Consider the following 18,649-nt stretch of genomic DNA (forward strand, 5'->3'; position numbering starts at 1 on the left):
TAGACAATGCATATAGATACTATTTTAATATTTCATTGAATATATTTAAATATACTTTAACGGTGAGATTTCAAGAAATTCTCACAAGTTTCTATTCTTTGGGTATGAGGCTAATCTTTAATCTCTCACAAGTCCAAACAATTTGAAATTATACTTTGAATTTGAAATTTTGGAAATTAAGTGAAGGGCAATAACTGTTAATTGAACTTAATAAGTAACATATTGAAAATTTCATAATTTATTATATAGTTGAATATACTCTAATTCCATGTTATCTTTCACCCAACGGAAGTTATGAAAATTGTAGGGATAATTGAGTTTTATTACCTCCAGTTTTTTAGTTTCCAACTTTTAGTCCCTTAAATTATTATTTTTTTATCATTTTTAGTCTTTTATTGATTTTTTGTCATCACTTTTAGTCATACTAAATTTTTTATCCATTTTTAATTCCTCATTTATTTTTATTATTCAAAATCAGTCCTTTTTTTTTTGTCTATTTTTAATATCTCATAATTTTAATTTGAGACTAATTTTGAACAATACAAATAAATGAAAGAATAAAAATGGACAAAAACATTAAGATGAATTAAAAGTGATGATAAAAAAATTAACGAAGGACTAAAAGTTGTTAATTTTTTTTTCAAGAAATTAAAAATCGAAAGCTAAAATACTTAATTAACCCAAAATTTTATAATTTGCATTGAAAGAATATTTATTTGTAATTGCGAATTTTTCTTTTCTATTTGTCTTCAATTGAGAAGTTTATTATCCATGTTTTTTCTTTTCTACGTTCTTTTCTCTGCCACCCATAAAACTGTTAACTATAACTTACGGATGCAATGATGGTAGGAACATAATTAATCCTCGAGTCTTGACTATGATATATCTCTAACGGTCTAACCATATCATTGATGGTTGGATTGGGACCTTCCCTTAATTTTCGTGTGTTTATACATCGACTATCGATTAATTACTTAATTTTTTTTTTCAAAGTCTTTTGTTTTTAAAACATTGAACAATAAGTGATTATTTTTTAAAAACCTTAAATATATTTTTAGTCTCTATTTTAATTGTTTATTGTAACTTTTTTTAATCTTTTTAAATTTTGAAACAACCGCTTTTAGTCTGTGTAAAATGAATGAATTTTGGTATTAGTCTATTTAAAATATGTTTCTTTGATTTTTATTCCTCAAAAGTTTGAAATTATTATTTTTAATCCCTAACTTTGATTTTAAAGTAACTAAATAGCATTCATTTTAGAAATCTAATTTTTTTTAGAGACATTACATGCTAATGTGGTACTAAAAATGCTAATAGATTCCAATTGAAAGACTCGTTTAATCTGCCATTAACTATATAACTAGTCAACGAGTTTTAAATTAGAGTAGAGACTAGTAATAATAATGGTATATTTTTTAGAGATAAAAATAAAAAAGACCAAATTCAAAACTTACTGATTTTATAAAAATTAAAATCATGTTTTTTTAAAACGAATTGAAAAACATTGTAGAGAGTTTACTCATGTCGCTCTATTTCTTGGGATTGTGAAATTGCCTCTCCACACTTTTTATTCAGCAAGAAAATTAGCATAATAATTAATTAATTGATTAATTAATTCATAAAAACAATAATTAATTAATTTGTGAGTAATAATGTATTTAGACAAGAGTGATAATGGTGTTTATGAAAGAGTGAATAGATTGTTAGAAGGGTCAAGATTCTTCTTATGTGAAGTGTTTTCTATTTTTTGAATACAAGACTCATATTTATTATTAGAAGTATTCAAGTGTTTTGAGATCAAATATAAAGTCGATAGCCACCCGGGTCCATGATCCAGTGTTACTTGTGGAACCAACAACTAGATGATGGTTGAATTGATGGGGAATGCCAACACAATTGCAAGAACTCAATAACATAGTAATAAATAGTCAAAATAATATCTCTACTAAAAAAACTTCGTACCCCATTACCCGGAGGCTCTTCGCTATGCGAAGGTATGGGGGAGGGATGTTGTACGCAGCCTTACCAAGAGGCTGTTTCCGGATTCGAACCCATGACCAACAAGTCACCAAGGCACAACTTTACCGCTGCACCAGGGCTCGCCCTCAAAATAATATCTCTACTACTAGAAAAAAAAACTTTTTCACACCACTGAATCAATGAGAACGGTCTATAAAATGCGTGATGACATTTTGTAATTAACAACCGTCCTTAACGATGCTTTTTTCCTAAACTGTCGTTAATCTTCATGAGTTAACCAAAGGTTTTTGGAAAATCGTCCTAGTTGGTTTCTCTAAAAATCAAAAAGTTTTTGTTATCCGTCATCACTGAACTACTAACTCTACCTCTCGCGCCCAAGCCTTGCTACCCTGAAAATTAAGAAAATAAGATATGTCAGAGTTTATCCCTTATAGATTATTATATAACCCTTGCATACCTAGAGACACAGATAAATGCTTTTCAAATTTAAAAAAATGATAAAAAAATTATTATTTATTTTAAAGAAATCTGATTTTTTAAAATAAATCTTATTTTTTTTTGTTACAAAAAGAAATCTAATTTGAAACTGAATATTATATTCTATTAAATTTTTTATTGTCCAATTTGTTTCAATTTCTTAACTTTTGTTTCAATCTTGATTTTTTTTAAGAAATCTTATCTCAATATTATATTTTATCAAATTTTAAGTTATTATATAATCAAATTTTATCTCCTAAATTTTTTAAATTATAAAATCAATGGCAATTGTATTTATTTTAAAAAATTGTATCTAAATATTATATTTAATCAGGTTTTAATTATTGCATATTATTATTTTTTGATTTTGTTAATATCTAATTGTTAAATTCTATTTTCTTGTAATTGACGAAGCTCTAATTTTTAGATGAATTTTATATTTGTGATTGATCTCTCTCTCTTCTGGGTGTGGATCTGTCCCTACACCCTAGAAGAAACATACAACAATACCATCTCTTACATATACCTTCGAGAAAAAATATATTTTAAGATATATTAGAGTGTAAACACCTGAATATAAGAAAAGATAAGAGATAAATATCTAATAATATAATGTGATAAAAAGAAAAAAATATTTTTTTAGAAAAGGATCAATAGAGTGTTAGTATATTATGTCTAAATATCATAACATGTAAAAATTAGTACACGGGTGATTGGAGGCGTATGACATGATTAATGTAGATAGATACTATGGAAGAAGGTCCAACGTCATACGCGCCGTGGCAAACAGTTGAACAAAATGGGTCAATTTAATATAAGAGAAAAGTATAACGACTTACAAACTTGATATCATGTTCTTTCATCTCCCTCTTTTCACAGTTTCATATCCTTTTATTAAATAATAAAATTCCTATTTCTTTTCCATTTTCAATCATTCATTCATTCCATCAATATCTCCCGGATTATCCGCTCTCAGAATCTACGTTTTTTTTCTTCTTCTTTTTCCCTTATAGTGCCTTGGCCATTGACAAATTTTTCTGCTTCTTTCTCAACTGTTTCAACTGTTCACGGTTTATTCGCCACGCGAATTTACTTATGAATTAATTCCCACATAGATCAGCAGTTTCCAAATAAATTCTTTTGGCACAACCCAAGATTTTCTTTTTGTTTCTTTATAAGTTTCTGTCTGATCTATGGCTTAGTTTTTCTTCTGTTGGTTGAGGAATTTGAGTTGTGTTGAACAATTTGATTCATAGTTTTCAACTTTCAGTTGATTCTTTCTACATCCTAGTCATAAACAGCATTACCCTTTTGGAAGATCTTTCTGGGGTGCTCTATACTTTTCAGCGTGGTTAAAAAAGTAGACTTTTTTTTACCTCAAGATTCTGGTTCTGGTTCCATTTGAGTTTTATTACGTGATAATGAAGCTTGTGGTTCGTGTGATTGAGGCAAAGAACTTGCCACCGACGGATCCTAATGGGTTGAGTGATCCGTACGTGAGGCTACAATTGGGGAAGCACAGGTTCAGGACCAAAGTGATCAAGAAGTGTTTGAATCCAAAGTGGGATGAGGAGTTTAGCTTTAGGGTGGATGATCTTAATGAAGAATTGGTTATATCTGTTATGGATGAAGATAAGTTCTTCAATGATGACTTTGTGGGTCAGCTTAAAGTGCCAATTTCAATTGTTTTTGAGGAGGAGATCAAGTCCCTTGGCACTGCTTGGTATTCTTTGCAACCCAAAAGCAAGAAGTCCAAGAACAAGGAATCTGGTGTGTTACGCTGCTGAACTGTACTTTCCTCTACCTTATCCAATAGTTTGCTGCTTACCTAACATTTGAGTGGCCATGTTTGTTCTCTCTCTCTCTATTAGTAGTTTTGTTGTTTGGTTATTTTATAGTGGCATTAAATTGCTCCTCAAATGATGTTTGGTCTTTTCTTGACATTAATTTGTTGCTACTTGCTAGTGAACTGCTAATTTTAGACTTTTTTTTTTAAAAAAAAAGTATCATTGGAGGACCAAATTGATATTCAAGAATCAAATTGATGTTTCTAAAATCCTTCTAAGATGAAATGAGGGTTTTAATATCATTTTATCAAGTCAAAGTCGTACAGTTGCTGTATTGGTTTTGAGCTTAAATTCTGGCTGATAACATGATGTTAATTGCATGGTGTCTAATTTGAGATTATGGAATATGAATCATGCATCTCAAAGGGTCATTCGCCTTAACACCTTCAGGAAAATAATGTGGTCACTGACTGTGAACATGAATATGTGAATCATGGTTTTGGTGTTATCTTGAACTTAAATGCTGGCATTATTTTCCTTTTCTTGGCAGGTGAGATTCGTTTGAGCATATATTTTTTACAAAATAATGCAACCATGGAGTCAAATGATAGTGGAGATCTATTATTACATCCAAGAATGACAGAATTGCCATCAAGATCTTCCACAAGCCCTTCAAACTCATCTTCTCCTGTCAGGGAAGAAATTACATCTGCTAAGGATGAAAAATCCAGTACACAAAAAACAATAACTGGAAGAATTGCTCAAATCTTTAGTAAGAGCTCTGATATGTCTTCAACTGCATCCCGTAGAAGCATTGACTTGGACCAATCTGAAATTAGTAAAGTAGAAGTTAGTGAGATGAAGGCTGAGGATCAGTCCTCTAATGAGACTTTTGAAGAAGCTATGAGAAAACTTCAGTCTGCAGATCAAGGCAGTGAAATTCCTAGCAATTTACCAGCAGGGGTGTTTATTGATCAACAATATGTCATTGCACCAGAAGACTTGAACGAGCTACTATTTTCATCAGATTCAAATTTTCTCAAGTCATTGGCAGAAGTACAGGGCAATACAGAACTCGAAATAGGACCTTGGAAGTTTGAGAATGATGGGGAAATCTTCAAAAGATTAGTTACTTACGTCAAGGCTCCTAGTAAATTAATTAAGGCTGTCAAAGCCTATGAGGAGCACACATATTTAAAAGCTGATGGGAAGAACTTTGCTGTTCTAGTCAGTGTTAGCACTCCGGATGTTATGTACGGGAGCACCTTTAGGGTAGAAGTACTCTATGTGATCACACCTGGACCAGAGTTGCCGACTGGAGAACAATGTTCGTGTCTGGTTGTATCGTGGCGAATGAATTTTTTACAAAGCACCATGATGAAAGGAATGATAGAAAATGGGGCTCGGCAAGGCATGAAGGATAGCTTTGATCAGTATGCCACTTTGTTATCTCAGACTGTTAAACCTGCTGATCTGAAGGACCTTAGTTCCAATAAGGAACAAGCTTTAGCGTCATTACATGCAGAACCTGAATCAGATTGGAGGCTTGCAGTGCAGTATTTTGGTAACTTCACAGTATTTGCAACAGTTTTCATGGGGTTGTATGTGCTTGTTCACATTTGGTTGGCTGCACCAAGCACAATTCAAGGGCTTGAGTTTGGTGGGCTTGACTTGCCAGATTCAATTGGTGAATTTGTTGTCTGTGCAGTTTTGGTTCTTCAAGGTGAATGCATGCTGGGTAAAATCTCACGCTTCATAAAGGCCAGAGCACAAAAGGGTAATCTCAAGAGTGTTCAGTTACTTCACACTTATTGAATTTGGCTTTCCTTTTTCTCCCTGACTTAGTGTTGCTTTTAATGAAGTGACTATGAGTTTGTCACTCTTGTCTTTTGACTGTTTAGTGCCCATTAACTTATTTTAATGCCCATGTTTTTAATTATATTGACCTTTTTGGTATTCTAATATTAGGTAGTGATCATGGAATCAAAGCACAAGGAGATGGGTGGTTGCTAACTGTTGCCTTAATTGAAGGAAGCAGTTTAGCTTCTGTTGATTCTAGTGGGTTGTCTGATCCCTATGTGGTGTTTACGTGCAATGGAAAAACAAGAACTAGTTCAATCAAGTTCCAGAAATCTAATCTTACATGGAATGGTGAGTGTCATGTCATCATTTATTATTTTCTGTTTTACAACTTGGATCAAACCTCTGAAACCGGTGATCTAATCAACACATGATCTGTATTTTATATATATATATATATATATATATATATATATTTTTTTTTTTTTTGTTTAAGAACAATATCTATCTTTGCAGAAATATTTGAGTTTGATGCAATGGATGATCCTCCTTCTGTGCTGGATGTGGTAGTTTATGATTTTGATGGACCTTTTGATGAAGCTGCATCTCTAGGACATGCTGAAATTAATTTTCTAAAAGCAAATATAGCAGATCTTGCTGATATATGGGTTCCCCTTGAAGGAAAGTTGGCATTGGCATGTCAGTCTAAGCTGCACCTAAGAATTTTCTTGGACAACACTAGAGGTGGTAATGTTGCAAAGGACTATTTAAGTAGAATGGAGAAAGAAGTCGGGAAGAAGGTATTAAAATACTTATGTTCTCTTTGGTGTACTCCTGTTTTGTCACCCTTCTTTCTGACTCATTCTTTTGTTTTAAAAAATTGTAGATTAATTTGCGGTCTCCTCAAGCAAATTCAGCATTTCAGAAACTGTTTGGGCTTCCACCTGAGGAATTTCTCATCAACGATTTCACCTGTCATTTGAAAAGAAAAATGCCCCTGCAGGTGTGGTTATTCTGTTATGTGATATTGAAATTCATGGTCAATTATTCTACTTTGGTATTTACTGGTACTTGCTTCTTTTAGTATCATCTCATCATATTGTGAATATTTGTCTGCAGGGCCGCCTATTTCTATCAGCAAGAATAATTGGATTTCATGCAAATTTGTTTGGAAATAAGACAAAATTCTTTTTTCTTTGGGAAGATATTGAAGACATTCAGGTTATTCCTCCTACATTCTCATCAATGGGGAGTCCAATAATTGTCATAACTCTTCGGAAGGGTAGAGGTGTAGATGCAAGGCATGGTGCAAAAACACAAGATGAACAAGGCAGGCTGAGGTTTCATTTTCAGTCATTTGTGTCTTTCAATGTTGCACACAGGTAGACAAGGGACATTATATAACATCTGACGAACTTATTTCCTATATATCTGCAACTCGTATGAAAATCTCTCCAATTGTGTGCTTAGCCTCTTTTTTCTTTACCCTGTTTGCTAGGGTCTATAACAACACCTTTAAAGCTTTCTACTTTCCTCTTTGTTGATCTATTTTCTTATGTTTTAAATCTAATCACCAGTCAAATACTGGGAACCATTCTCCAAGCTTGATACGTACTAAAGAAGAAAAAGCAACCCAAAATAGTTGACTACACTTCATAATTTAGCGAAAAGAGGGAATGAGAGAGGGTGAGAGAGAGAGAGAGAGAGAGAGAGAGAGAGTGTGAGAGAGAGAATGAGAGCGAGTGGACAACAGTGGTCAGAGGGAGAGGAAAACAGAGGGAAGGGGAGAGACCGAGAGTGGATCCCAAAACGAACTACGACAACAACAAGCTTGGTCAATTTCAGAGGTATCACCACCATAACTGGAGGGATAAGGATGACATCACAACGTTTTACTTCACACGCTTCCACGAACACATAACTGAAGAGGATCTCTGGGCTCAGTTCAAGAAATGGGGGGACGTGAGGGACATTTTCATCCACAAACACAGGAACAAAGGAGGTAGAAGATATGGTTTTGTTAGGTTCAAAGGGGTACTGGACAAATACAGACTAGAAAAACAGCTTGACAACATCATCTTAGAAGGACTCAAGATGTATGTTAATGTTCCAAAATACGGGAGAGGAAAGGCGAGGGTCAAGGAGTGTACCTCCAAACTTGGTATCCTGAAGGAAGGCCATAGCAGGGAAGTCGAGGCTGGGCGACACAGAGCAGTACAGCATAGGAATCCACAGAAGTCATATGCCAAGGTGGTCTCCACTATCCAAACGGATGACGGTAAGATGAAGCACCCCAAACTCCCACAACTGAGATATGTTGAGTCCCACTCCTCAGTACACCTTCAATTGGCAGTGGGGGAAAAGAAATGGTTCACAGATGCATGGGTGGGCAGGCTTAAGAAATTGCAGGCTCTGGAAAGGATAGAGGATGACATACCTTGGGAGTTAGGTGTGAACGTCGTGCTGAAATATCTCGGCGACGACATGGTACTCCTTCTTGGGTTGGCGGACAACAAAGCAGAGCATATCATTGCCGAAGAGACTCAGCATGGCACATCTCCATTCCACTCACTAGAAAGGTGGAACCCAACGATGAGACTGGGTCATAGACTTGTGTGGGCCCAATGTTGGGATATCCCCATTGAAGCATGGGACTTGGGGAACATTCGTAAAATCGCGGCGGCCATTGGAGAGCTTGTTAAGGTTGACGACGATGTCAAAGAGATGAGGAGGATGGACAGGGCCAGAATCCTCATCAGGACCCCGTGGAAACCGTTCTTCCATCACACTGTTTCAGTTACCATAGGCTAGGAGGGGGTGAGCAACGACGGGAGGCACAATTTCTCGGGTCGAAGACCGTCATACTCATCGGAAGAGCTTGATTCCGATGGTATCGACGGAGAGTCAATAATATCTCCGTACTCGCCCCGGTATGAGATCCGGCGTCAACCAAACAACCCACATGATGACCCAAAAGCTGTCGTAGATAGCGGTGGCGGTCCCCGCATAGGCACCGGTATACCCATCGGAAGAGCAACAGACCCACCGGAAGCGAACCACTCCGACGACCCCGGCGGCAACCCTCTGAACGTGGCTCATGTGCAGTCGATCTCGTGCCGGGGGAGGAAAGCCTCCTCCGACGGAGACACGGTTCCTGTCGCTACCGACAAACCGAGGTCCCCTTTACCCAAAGGACCTACAACAATCGAAAACACAGTGGATATTAACCAGGGAAGCTGGGTAATACTCCCCAACCTCGGAAATGGCTCGCGTATCTCGTCTGAAAGGGTTATGGAGCAGGAAGACAAAGGCAAGGGATCAGAGACAACAATCAACAATGGAGAAATAAATGTAGGTGAGGCACAAAAAAGGAAACAGCAAGGGGAAATTGAATCACTGACAGAGACAGTTGTTCACCCAGAAGCTACAATAAGGGAAATAGCTGTTGAGGATGTCCAATTTCAAATGAGAGTTGACCATGTAACTTCCTCTGGGCCCTCCCACTCACAGCTGCCACCTCCAATTGAAACATTGGGCCCTCCTCAACATTTTCGATCCAGCCCATCTTATCAAGTTAAGGACCATGAACTGCTAACACCATCAACAACAAGGGGAAATTGAATCACTGACAGAGACAGTTGTCCACCCAGAAGCTACAATAAGGGAAATAGCTGTTGAGGATGTCCAATTTCAAATGAGAGTTGACCATGTAACTCCCTCTGGGCCCTCCCACTCACAGCTGCCACCTCCAATTGAAACACTGGGCCCTCCTCAACATTTTCAATCCAGCCCATCTTATCAAGTTAAGGACCATGAACTACTAACACCACCAATAGGAATCCAAGACTTACAAAATGTCGAGGATGGGCCAAACAATGGGGTGGGCCTTCCTGAATGCACCACCACAAATAGCTTTAATCAAAATAATGCAGGCCCAACGTATCAAACAGCTGAGGGTAATAAGCAGTGGAAGGTGTTTATTAGGAGAAAGGGGTGTAAACAGCAGATGACCCAAAAGGACCTTACTAACGGAAAAGCTACAAAGTCTATATTTTTGGGAATTAACCCTCACACAGAATCCATAGGAACAGCCACATCAAAACGATCAAAAGAAGCCAACTCACAGATACCTGTAAAATCCATTGGAGCTGATGAAGGGTAGATTGAAGAGGCATTAACCCAATGGGAGCTTGCAAAACTCATGGGGGTGTCTACAGATTCAGAGCAGACAACAATCATCCATAAAATTATTGACATGGAGACCAGAGACAAGAAAGAGGCTGAGGATTTGGGTGACAAAAAACCTGCATCATGAATATTGTTTCCTACAATGTTAGAGGGCTTGGGAGAAAGGTCAAATGGGCTGCTGTTCGGAGGCTTGTAAGAAAACACAAAGTGGACATCTTGTGTATTCAAGAAACAAAGAAGGAGCAAATCGATAAACCTATGTGTCAAGCCTTGTGGGGAGACATGGATGTTGTTTGGGAATTCCAACCAGCAGTAAATACAGCAGGAGGATTATTGTGCATATGGAACGAACAAACTTTCAAAGTGGAAAGAAGAGTAAAGGGAACAGGATACATTCTATTGGAAGGGGTCTGGACACAAAAAAATCAGAGGCTATTCATAGTCAATATATATTCCCCCTGTGACAGCCAAAACAAAAGAGAACTATGGGAATTACTTATGCAACTGAGACAACAGATCCCTGAAGGAATGTGGTGCTTCTTGGGAGATTTCAACAGCATTAGGCTTCCTTCTGAAAGACAAGGTGTGTCTCACAGGGGAGTGGAAGTAGCTAGCATCAACGAGTTTAATGAATGAATATCTAAAATGAAGCTTACTGAAATTCCTAGTGTGGGGAGGAAATTCACTTGGTTCAAACCAAATGGGGCTTCGAAGAGTAAACTAGACAGATTTCTCGCATCCCATGAGTGGCTCCTAAAATGGCCAGATTGCACCACCTTTGTCTTGGACAGGAACTTTTCTGATCACTGTCCCATTCTCCTTAGTGCCACCAACACTGATTAGGGGCCAAAACCTTTTAAGGTTTTCGACTGCTGGTTGAAGGATAAATCCTTTGTTTGGACAGTCACAAAGTGTTGGAGAAATGCCCAACCAAAGGGGTGGGGAGGTTATGTTCTTAAAGAAAAAATTAAAAACCTCAAGGAGATATTGAAGTCGTGGAACAAGGTGCACTACGGAGACACACTCAACAAAGAGTCGGTGACCCGCAAGAAATTGCAGGAGGAATTATGGGCAGCAGCACATTCCCACGAGTCCTTGATGAGACAAAAGGCAAGAATGAGATGGATTAAAGAAGGGGATTGTAACTCACGCTACTTTCACTTGATAATGAATGCTAGACGTACAAATAACGCAGTTAAAGGCATAATGGCTAATGACTCATGGGTAGATGACCCTAGAAGAGTGAAAGAGGAAATCTACAGATTTTTTGAGAACAGATTCATTGAACCTGAACAACACAGGCCAATCCTTGATGGAACCAGATTCTTTGGGATTGATCAGCAGCAAAATGACATGTTGGTGGCAAGCTTCACTGAGGAAGAAATAAGAGCGGATGTTTAGAATTGTGGAAGCGAAAAAAGCCCGGGACCGGATGGTTTAAATTTCAAATTTATTAAACAGTTTTGGGAGATGTTAAAGCCCAAAATCAGCCGATTCATTGCTGAATTTCATGCTAATAGGGTATTTTCAAGGGGCACCAATGCATCTTTCATTGCTTTGATCCCAAAGGTGAAGGATCCACATCATCTTAATGAATATAGACCTATCTCATTAATAGGCTGTGTTTATAAGATTGTGGCTAAACTCCTAGCACATAGACTGAAGGTGTTTCCAAACATAATTGATGAGAGGCAGTCAGCTTTTATCACTGGAAGACAGCTGCTGCACAGCGTTTTGATAGCTAATGAGGCGGTGGAGGAAGCAAAAAGGCGGAACAAGCCATGCCTCGTGTTTAAAGTGGACCACGAAAAAGCCTATGACTCGGTCTTGTGGAACTTCCTATCATATATGATGAAGAGGCTAGGATTCTACCTTAAGTGGATTAGATGGATAGAGGGTTGTCTCAAATCTCCATGTTTGTCCTGGTCAACGGTAGCCCCACAAATGAATTTTATCCCCATAAAGGCCTCAGACAAGGCGACCCTCTAGCGCCTCTACTCTTCAATATTGTCGCGGAAGGACTAACTGGACTTATGAGAGAAGCACTGGACAAGAGCCTCTACAACAGTCTCATGGTGGGAAAAAACAAGATACCAGTCAACATATTACAATATGCCGACAACACCATTTTCCTTGGTGAAGCCACAATGCAGAATGTGATGACAATAAAATCCATGTTGAGAGTTTTTGAACTTGCGTCCGGTTTAAAGATACATTTTGCAAAGAGCAGCTTTGGGGCAATAGGTAAACCTGATCATTGGCAAAAGGAGGCGGCTGAACACCTTAATTGCAGAAATTTGATTGTCCATATACGCCAGCTTGACCAAGCATTCGACAAGATGAGCTTTATTCTTCGATGTTTTCTTTTGAATCAAAGATTCAAGCTTTGTCCATAACTTATATGCATTGATATAAGTTGATACATGCTCGAACAAGCTGTGGTCAATATACTTACGAATCATAGCTACAGTCTTCCGATTAAGGAGCTCCTATTCTTTGTCCTTCTTCCCCTTCGGCTTATTCTCATGTGTGATTGGCTCATGCAAATCATTGCAGTACCGATGGTCTTCTATCATTAGCTTTCAATGAGAATAATTTTCTACGATTAGCTTGAACATATCTCCATCATGAGTGACAACTCCCTTCATCTTGAATCACACAGGATAATAGCTCCCTCCTAACGAATCGAGCTTTGATACCATTGTTGGAAAACACCAACACTATTTCCTTCTCTGTAGACTCAAAATAGGCACTTAGCGGAAACGAAAAAAAAAAAAACAAGAATAGAGATTAGAAGAATGACACCAAGAATTTTTAACATGAAAAACTCTTTCAATGTGAAAAGTAAAAATCATAGGATCAAATCAGTAAATATCTCCATTATTAAAAAATAGGATTACAATGACTCTCTCAATACAAAAGAATATCTTTCAACCTCACCCAACAAGGATGATTTATAATTTCTCTCAATTTTCACAAAGTGTGGTGGAAAGTAGAATTCTCTTTCTCACTATCACTCTTGCTTTGCTTCTCTTTGGATGGGATGATCCAACTCTTCACAAGCCTCCCTATTTATAGGAGAGGGGTGTGATTTCCTTCAAGAGTGATTGGTGAATGTTAATAAATGAGTTACATTCCCAAAGCTTCTTGCAACTCCAATCTTCACTCTCCTAAGTGGAGTGTGTAAGTCTCAAGGTCAAAAAAACCAATTCCAAGTCCTAAGAAAGTATTCCACAACTTCTTATGCATGCCTTGGAATGTGCTCCTCAATTTGTTATGTATTTGAATTTGCATGTTTACTTGAATGTGAACCAACCTTAATTATGGAGGAATTTCCAACAATATGTGGTCGTTCCAATGAAAGTTGTCAAGTTCTATTTTTATCTTGACTATTATTATGCCAGAATAACACGAAAGTGTTTTTACCTCATCATAAGAGTCTATATCTTACTTTGTCAATCAAATTTATTGAAATTATAATAATAGTGGGTGAAAATAATTTCAATAATTTGTTTGTATGTAATTTTCATTTTTTGTATTACTCGGTCATAATATAAGATGTTACTTAGTAATGAAATAGGATGAAAAGCCATATGTCATTTTGATGATTTTGGTCTAATGGTGACAAAGCCACGGAGGTCCGGTTCCATAATTGTTTGTCCAGTGCATGAATTGTGAAAAATGAGAGCTTGTTATATGGAAATATCTAAAGGTGTTTCCTTCCTTCTATATTTGATTTATTATTTTTGACAAAATCTTGTTACTTCTCAACTGCCCCATTGTCCACAGATTTTGGTGTGAAAATTTTCTTAACTGCCAAAAATATTTCCCTAGTTTTGGGAGGCTTTTCTTTTTGGCTCATCTTACTTCTCATATGATCCTTATCCGTAGATGCTGGCATATAGAAGAAATTGTTTAAGGATAAACAATAGTATAGAAGATATTACATGTTACTAAGAAAATATTTTGCTGGTGATGTAGGACTATCATGGCTCTCTGGAAGGTCAGGTCCTTGAGTCCTGAACAGAAGGTTGAGTTTGTCGAAGAACAATCTGATAGCAAAAGTCTTATAAGTGATGAGAGTGGCTCATTCCTTGGCCTGGATGATGTTAGCATGTCTGAGATTTATTCTTGTTCTCTTTTAATTCCTGTAATCTCTCTCTCTTACCACGCAACTTGCACACATGTCCTAATCTATGCATGTTGTGCATTATTGCCATATTTGGAAATTATTGGTTCCTTATTCAACTTTTTCTTACAAGTTTGCAAATGTTCCCATTCTTTTATTTTGATTAATTTAGGCAAGTTACCTCATGGAGATATTTAGCGGGGGTGAGTTGGACCGTCGGGTCATGGAAAAGCTTGGTTATCTTAATTATTCTTATACTCCTTGGGTATCTGAGAACCTAGATATCTCTGAGAGAGCAGTATATTACAAATTTGAGAAGCGTATTTCAAGTTATAAAGGTGAAGTGACAAGTACTCAACAAAGATCTCCCCTTCCGGATGGAAAGGGTTGGCTTGTGGAAGAGCTTATGAACCTTCATGGAGTTCCTCTTGGTGATTATTTCAATGTGAGTGAGCCAAATGTAGCTTGTTTCTAGATTTTCAGCGCCTGTTTGCTATATCTTTATTTTCTATGATTTACCTGTTCTTGTTACCCTTCTGTTTGTTTTCACCTTTTGCACCACTGAGTAGTGTCTCCTATATTATGCCACAGATACACCTTAGGTACCAAATTGAGGATTTACCCCCAAAAGCAAAGGGATGTAGAGTGCAAGTTTTATTTGGAATGGAATGGCTGAAAAGCTCAAAGAATCAGAAAAGACTTACAAAGAACATCCTAGAAAATTTGCTTGAACGTTTTAAGGTGACCTTTAGTCTAGCTGAGAAAGAGCTTTTACCAAACTAGCAAAGGAATCTTCCAGGATTTGACTTGAACATATTGGAGCTAGCTGAAATTCTCTTAGCAAAAATGGACTAGAATATATGATGTATATCATATTATAAGGATCATGCATTGTGCTATTTGGGGTTGGTTTTCATGACAATCCTAGTGGAAGGGAACTTCTATCAGAGCTATAATGTGTTCATCGGTTAACTTGCTACCAAGTCTACTCTTTAAACCAGATTACTAAATACTAATAGGAGAGGTTATCTAGTTGTTCCATTGTACATGATTAGTTTGATTCTGGCACTAGTTACTCACTCAGATTTCCAACTGCAGTTGCTAGCAATTGAAATTTTGGATTTGTTGTGTAGTAGACACATCTTATTACAAAGGGTCAGCAACATCTCAGTAATTGATTGTTAAAAGTTGTGACAGTTTGACACTTTTGGTCATATGAGAAATGCTGTAAACGATTTTTTAGGCCTGGGACCGTTATGACATTGAAGCTCAGGCTCTTTAACTCCTTGTAGATTGATTTGTTCAAATTTGGAATACATTCATAATAAAATGGCCTTTTCTAATTGCCGATTATGTAGAATCTACGTTAATTTCTGATTTTCTAATAGCATTCTTTTATTCTGGTTTGAGACGATTATGTATGGTTTGATTTAGGGGAAAAAAAGCGGAAGTAAATTCTAAAGTTGGGTTGTAGAAAACTGCTCGAAAGCATTCAATAAGACGAAGAGAAAGAACTCTCGGTATAGGTTGATTTTTTTTAGCTCTGAGCCATATGGTGCGAAATGATAAATATAAGATTTTCTTGATTTATATAGCTATTAAATAATCATAAGATTTTATTTTTTAACCATAAGATTTTCTGAAACTAAGATTTTTTTAATTTGAATTGAAATATTAACTTCTATATTATAAATTATAATGCACTTGCTATTTTTTTACAAAAATAAGGCACTTGCTATTATACCTCCATTTTTTCCAAGTACAGTTGCATCTCTTTAATTTTTAATTACCAATTATACTTTTTTTCTTCTTAAATCAGCACACCCCGTTGGAACTACCCTTGGAACTCCCCTTCATCTCTTCAAACATCTTAGGATGTGTTTGGTAGAGAGAGATGAAAATGAATGAAAGTGTGAGAAATGAAAAGAGATGAAAGAGAGTGAAAAGTGATTTTTGATTAAGATGAAAGAGACTATAAAAGAGATTAAATATTTAAATTATGGCTTAACAACTATCAATTTGATCCCCAAATTATTTAAAAATATTCAATTGGATCCTCAAGTTTTTAAAAGATTGAATTTGGTCCTTAAGTTTTTTAAAATACACCAATTTAATCATTTCTGTCTAATTGTGATTATGTCTTTAAGATTGTGAATTTCAATGATTTTTATCTCTGAATAGTGACAGTTTATAATTGGCATTATATATATATATATATATATATATATATATATATATATATATATATATATATATATATATATATATAATAGGACAAATATAAAAATGGTAACAACTTGATTCATATTTTAATACTCTGAGCGCTCCAATCAATACAATAAGCAATTCAAAATAATTTCAATACCCTACCCCAAAAATCAAATCTCATAAAAGAAAACTCAAGGAAATCATTTCACTCTTTCATTTCAAACCTATGAACTCTCTCGTCTCATTTTCGCTCGTGCAAGGGTTGTTAGTATGTACTGTTTTGGTTTTTATCAAGCATATAAGATGGTTTGATTTTAATGAATTTTTCAAGCTTCATTGTTTTGTTAGTATACAAGCATTAGAGGCGAGGATATTTTAGGAAGCCAACAAAAATAACATGTGCTACAAAGGTCCTTCCCCTCATTTTCTTGATTCTGTTCATGACAAAATGTTGACATTTGGGGGGGGGGGGGGGGGGGTGTCTCGATGTTCTTGAGGATGAGGTGGTTTGGCCGCAAAAGGAAATGAGGGAGGATCGACAGGGTCGCCAACATGTGCTTGGAGGGGACGATGATGGGGTTTCAACCCTTTTTGTTGTTGAAAGTGATGGGATTTCAACCTTTCTCGAAATTACATAAATATAGTGGCAGTTAAAAATCATTACTATTCATTAACAAAAATCATTGGAACTCATAATTCTAACGATGCCAACTTAATTGGACGAAAAGAACCAAATTGATGTATTTTAACAAAATTTGAGGACTAAATTGAATCTTTTAAAATAATTTGAGGACCAAGATGATAATTAAGCCTTAAGTTAAAGTTGTAGGTAAATAATAAAATAGAGATGAAACGATTGTCCATTTTACCCCATTAAAGTTTGACGATTTTTTTTCCTTTTTAACTAATTGAATGTTGTTAGTCAATTATGTAAATTGCATAGCCAATTATGTATCTTGATTTGAGGCCACCAGAAAGCAAAGACTGAGAATCAATAACTACCTAATCAACTTGCTATAAGCATAATTGATTATGTTGTCAACCTAAGACCAACTCGACCAAATTTAAACAATGCAATGAATACATAATTGATTATGCTAACATTATAATAATCAATTATATAGGCAACTTGACGGCCATGAAGATGTAGAGAGGGTCAATTTTAGCAAGTGAAAAGTTGTTCTCCTATGCCCCTCATGAGTAACACCTTTCATTCCATTTCATCTCAATTTGGGGTGAAAGTTTAAAGGCACAGTCCCATCAATTTTTTTAAAACTTTCATCTCCCTTTCACACCATCAAATATTCTCACCTCATCTCTTTCACCCCAATTCAATTGAATTGACTTTCAACACGGATTAATCCCTTTAAACCAAACACTACCTTACTAACATGATATTTCATGTTCACATATAAAAAAAGCTAAAAATAAAAAAAAAGTTATGATAAGATACCTATTATAAAAAATGTATTTATGAGACTATGACTCAGTTCTTAAAATGCATTTTTAGGATAAGTATAATTATTGTTTCAGAAAATAAATTTTTGGAATAAGTATACATTATTATGAAAAGTATTTTTGATAGTAATAAAAGGTAACTTAACAAATCGTCCTTAACAAGGGAATGCAATTGTTGGTGTGTGCACGCTGATTTAAAAGTTATAGATTTGGAGTCCAAAGACATCTTGGAAACTTGGAGTTGAGAGGTTAAAAACACATTCAAAATTGTTGATGGTTAGAACAACCTGAGAACAAAAGCTTCGCTATATGCAATTAAGATATGTTTTTACACATTGATATAATTTACACACTATATAATATAGATTAATTGTGTTTTCAAAATTTTCCTATTTGATTTAAACATTTTATTTTTTTTTCTCCATTTTTGTTGAAGTTTAAATTTCAACATCAATTAAAAAAAGAGATTTGTTAATTAATTTTTAAGATATTGGTTAAAGAATTAAAATAAAAATTATTTATTATATAAATTATAAAAAACTTAAAAAATGATGAACAATATATGTAAATTATAAAAAAACTTAAAAAAATTATGAAGAATATAATTTTTCGTCTTTTAATA

General features: G+C 35.6%; 1 protein-coding gene across 3 annotated transcripts; it reads left to right on the forward strand.

Moving 5' to 3' along the window:
* The first annotated feature begins 3,282 nt into the window (after positions 1-3,282).
* LOC100782675 (C2 and GRAM domain-containing protein At1g03370) lies at positions 3,283-15,704 on the forward strand. 3 transcript variants are annotated; one of them, XM_003546160.5, is made up of 9 exons: positions 3,287-4,227; positions 4,795-6,021; positions 6,213-6,395; positions 6,561-6,844; positions 6,931-7,047; positions 7,164-7,426; positions 14,214-14,382; positions 14,534-14,806; positions 14,953-15,704. In XM_003546160.5, exons 1-9 carry the CDS (start codon positions 3,879-3,881, stop codon positions 15,142-15,144), a joined length of 3,057 nt encoding a protein of 1,018 aa, XP_003546208.1. In that variant the 5' UTR covers positions 3,287-3,878; the 3' UTR covers positions 15,145-15,704. The 3 variants fall into 3 exon arrangements, with proteins under 3 accessions (XP_040865927.1, XP_003546208.1, XP_040865928.1); XM_041009994.1 differs by having other exon boundaries at positions 4,084-4,247; XM_041009993.1 differs by lacking the exon at positions 14,953-15,704 and having other exon boundaries at positions 3,283-4,227; positions 14,214-14,348; positions 14,534-14,671.
* The last annotated feature ends 2,945 nt before the right edge of the window (positions 15,705-18,649 follow it).

Source organism: Glycine max, chromosome 15 (assembly GCF_000004515.6).
Source record: "Glycine max cultivar Williams 82 chromosome 15, Glycine_max_v4.0, whole genome shotgun sequence".
Classification (NCBI taxonomy): domain Eukaryota; kingdom Viridiplantae; phylum Streptophyta; class Magnoliopsida; order Fabales; family Fabaceae; genus Glycine; species Glycine max.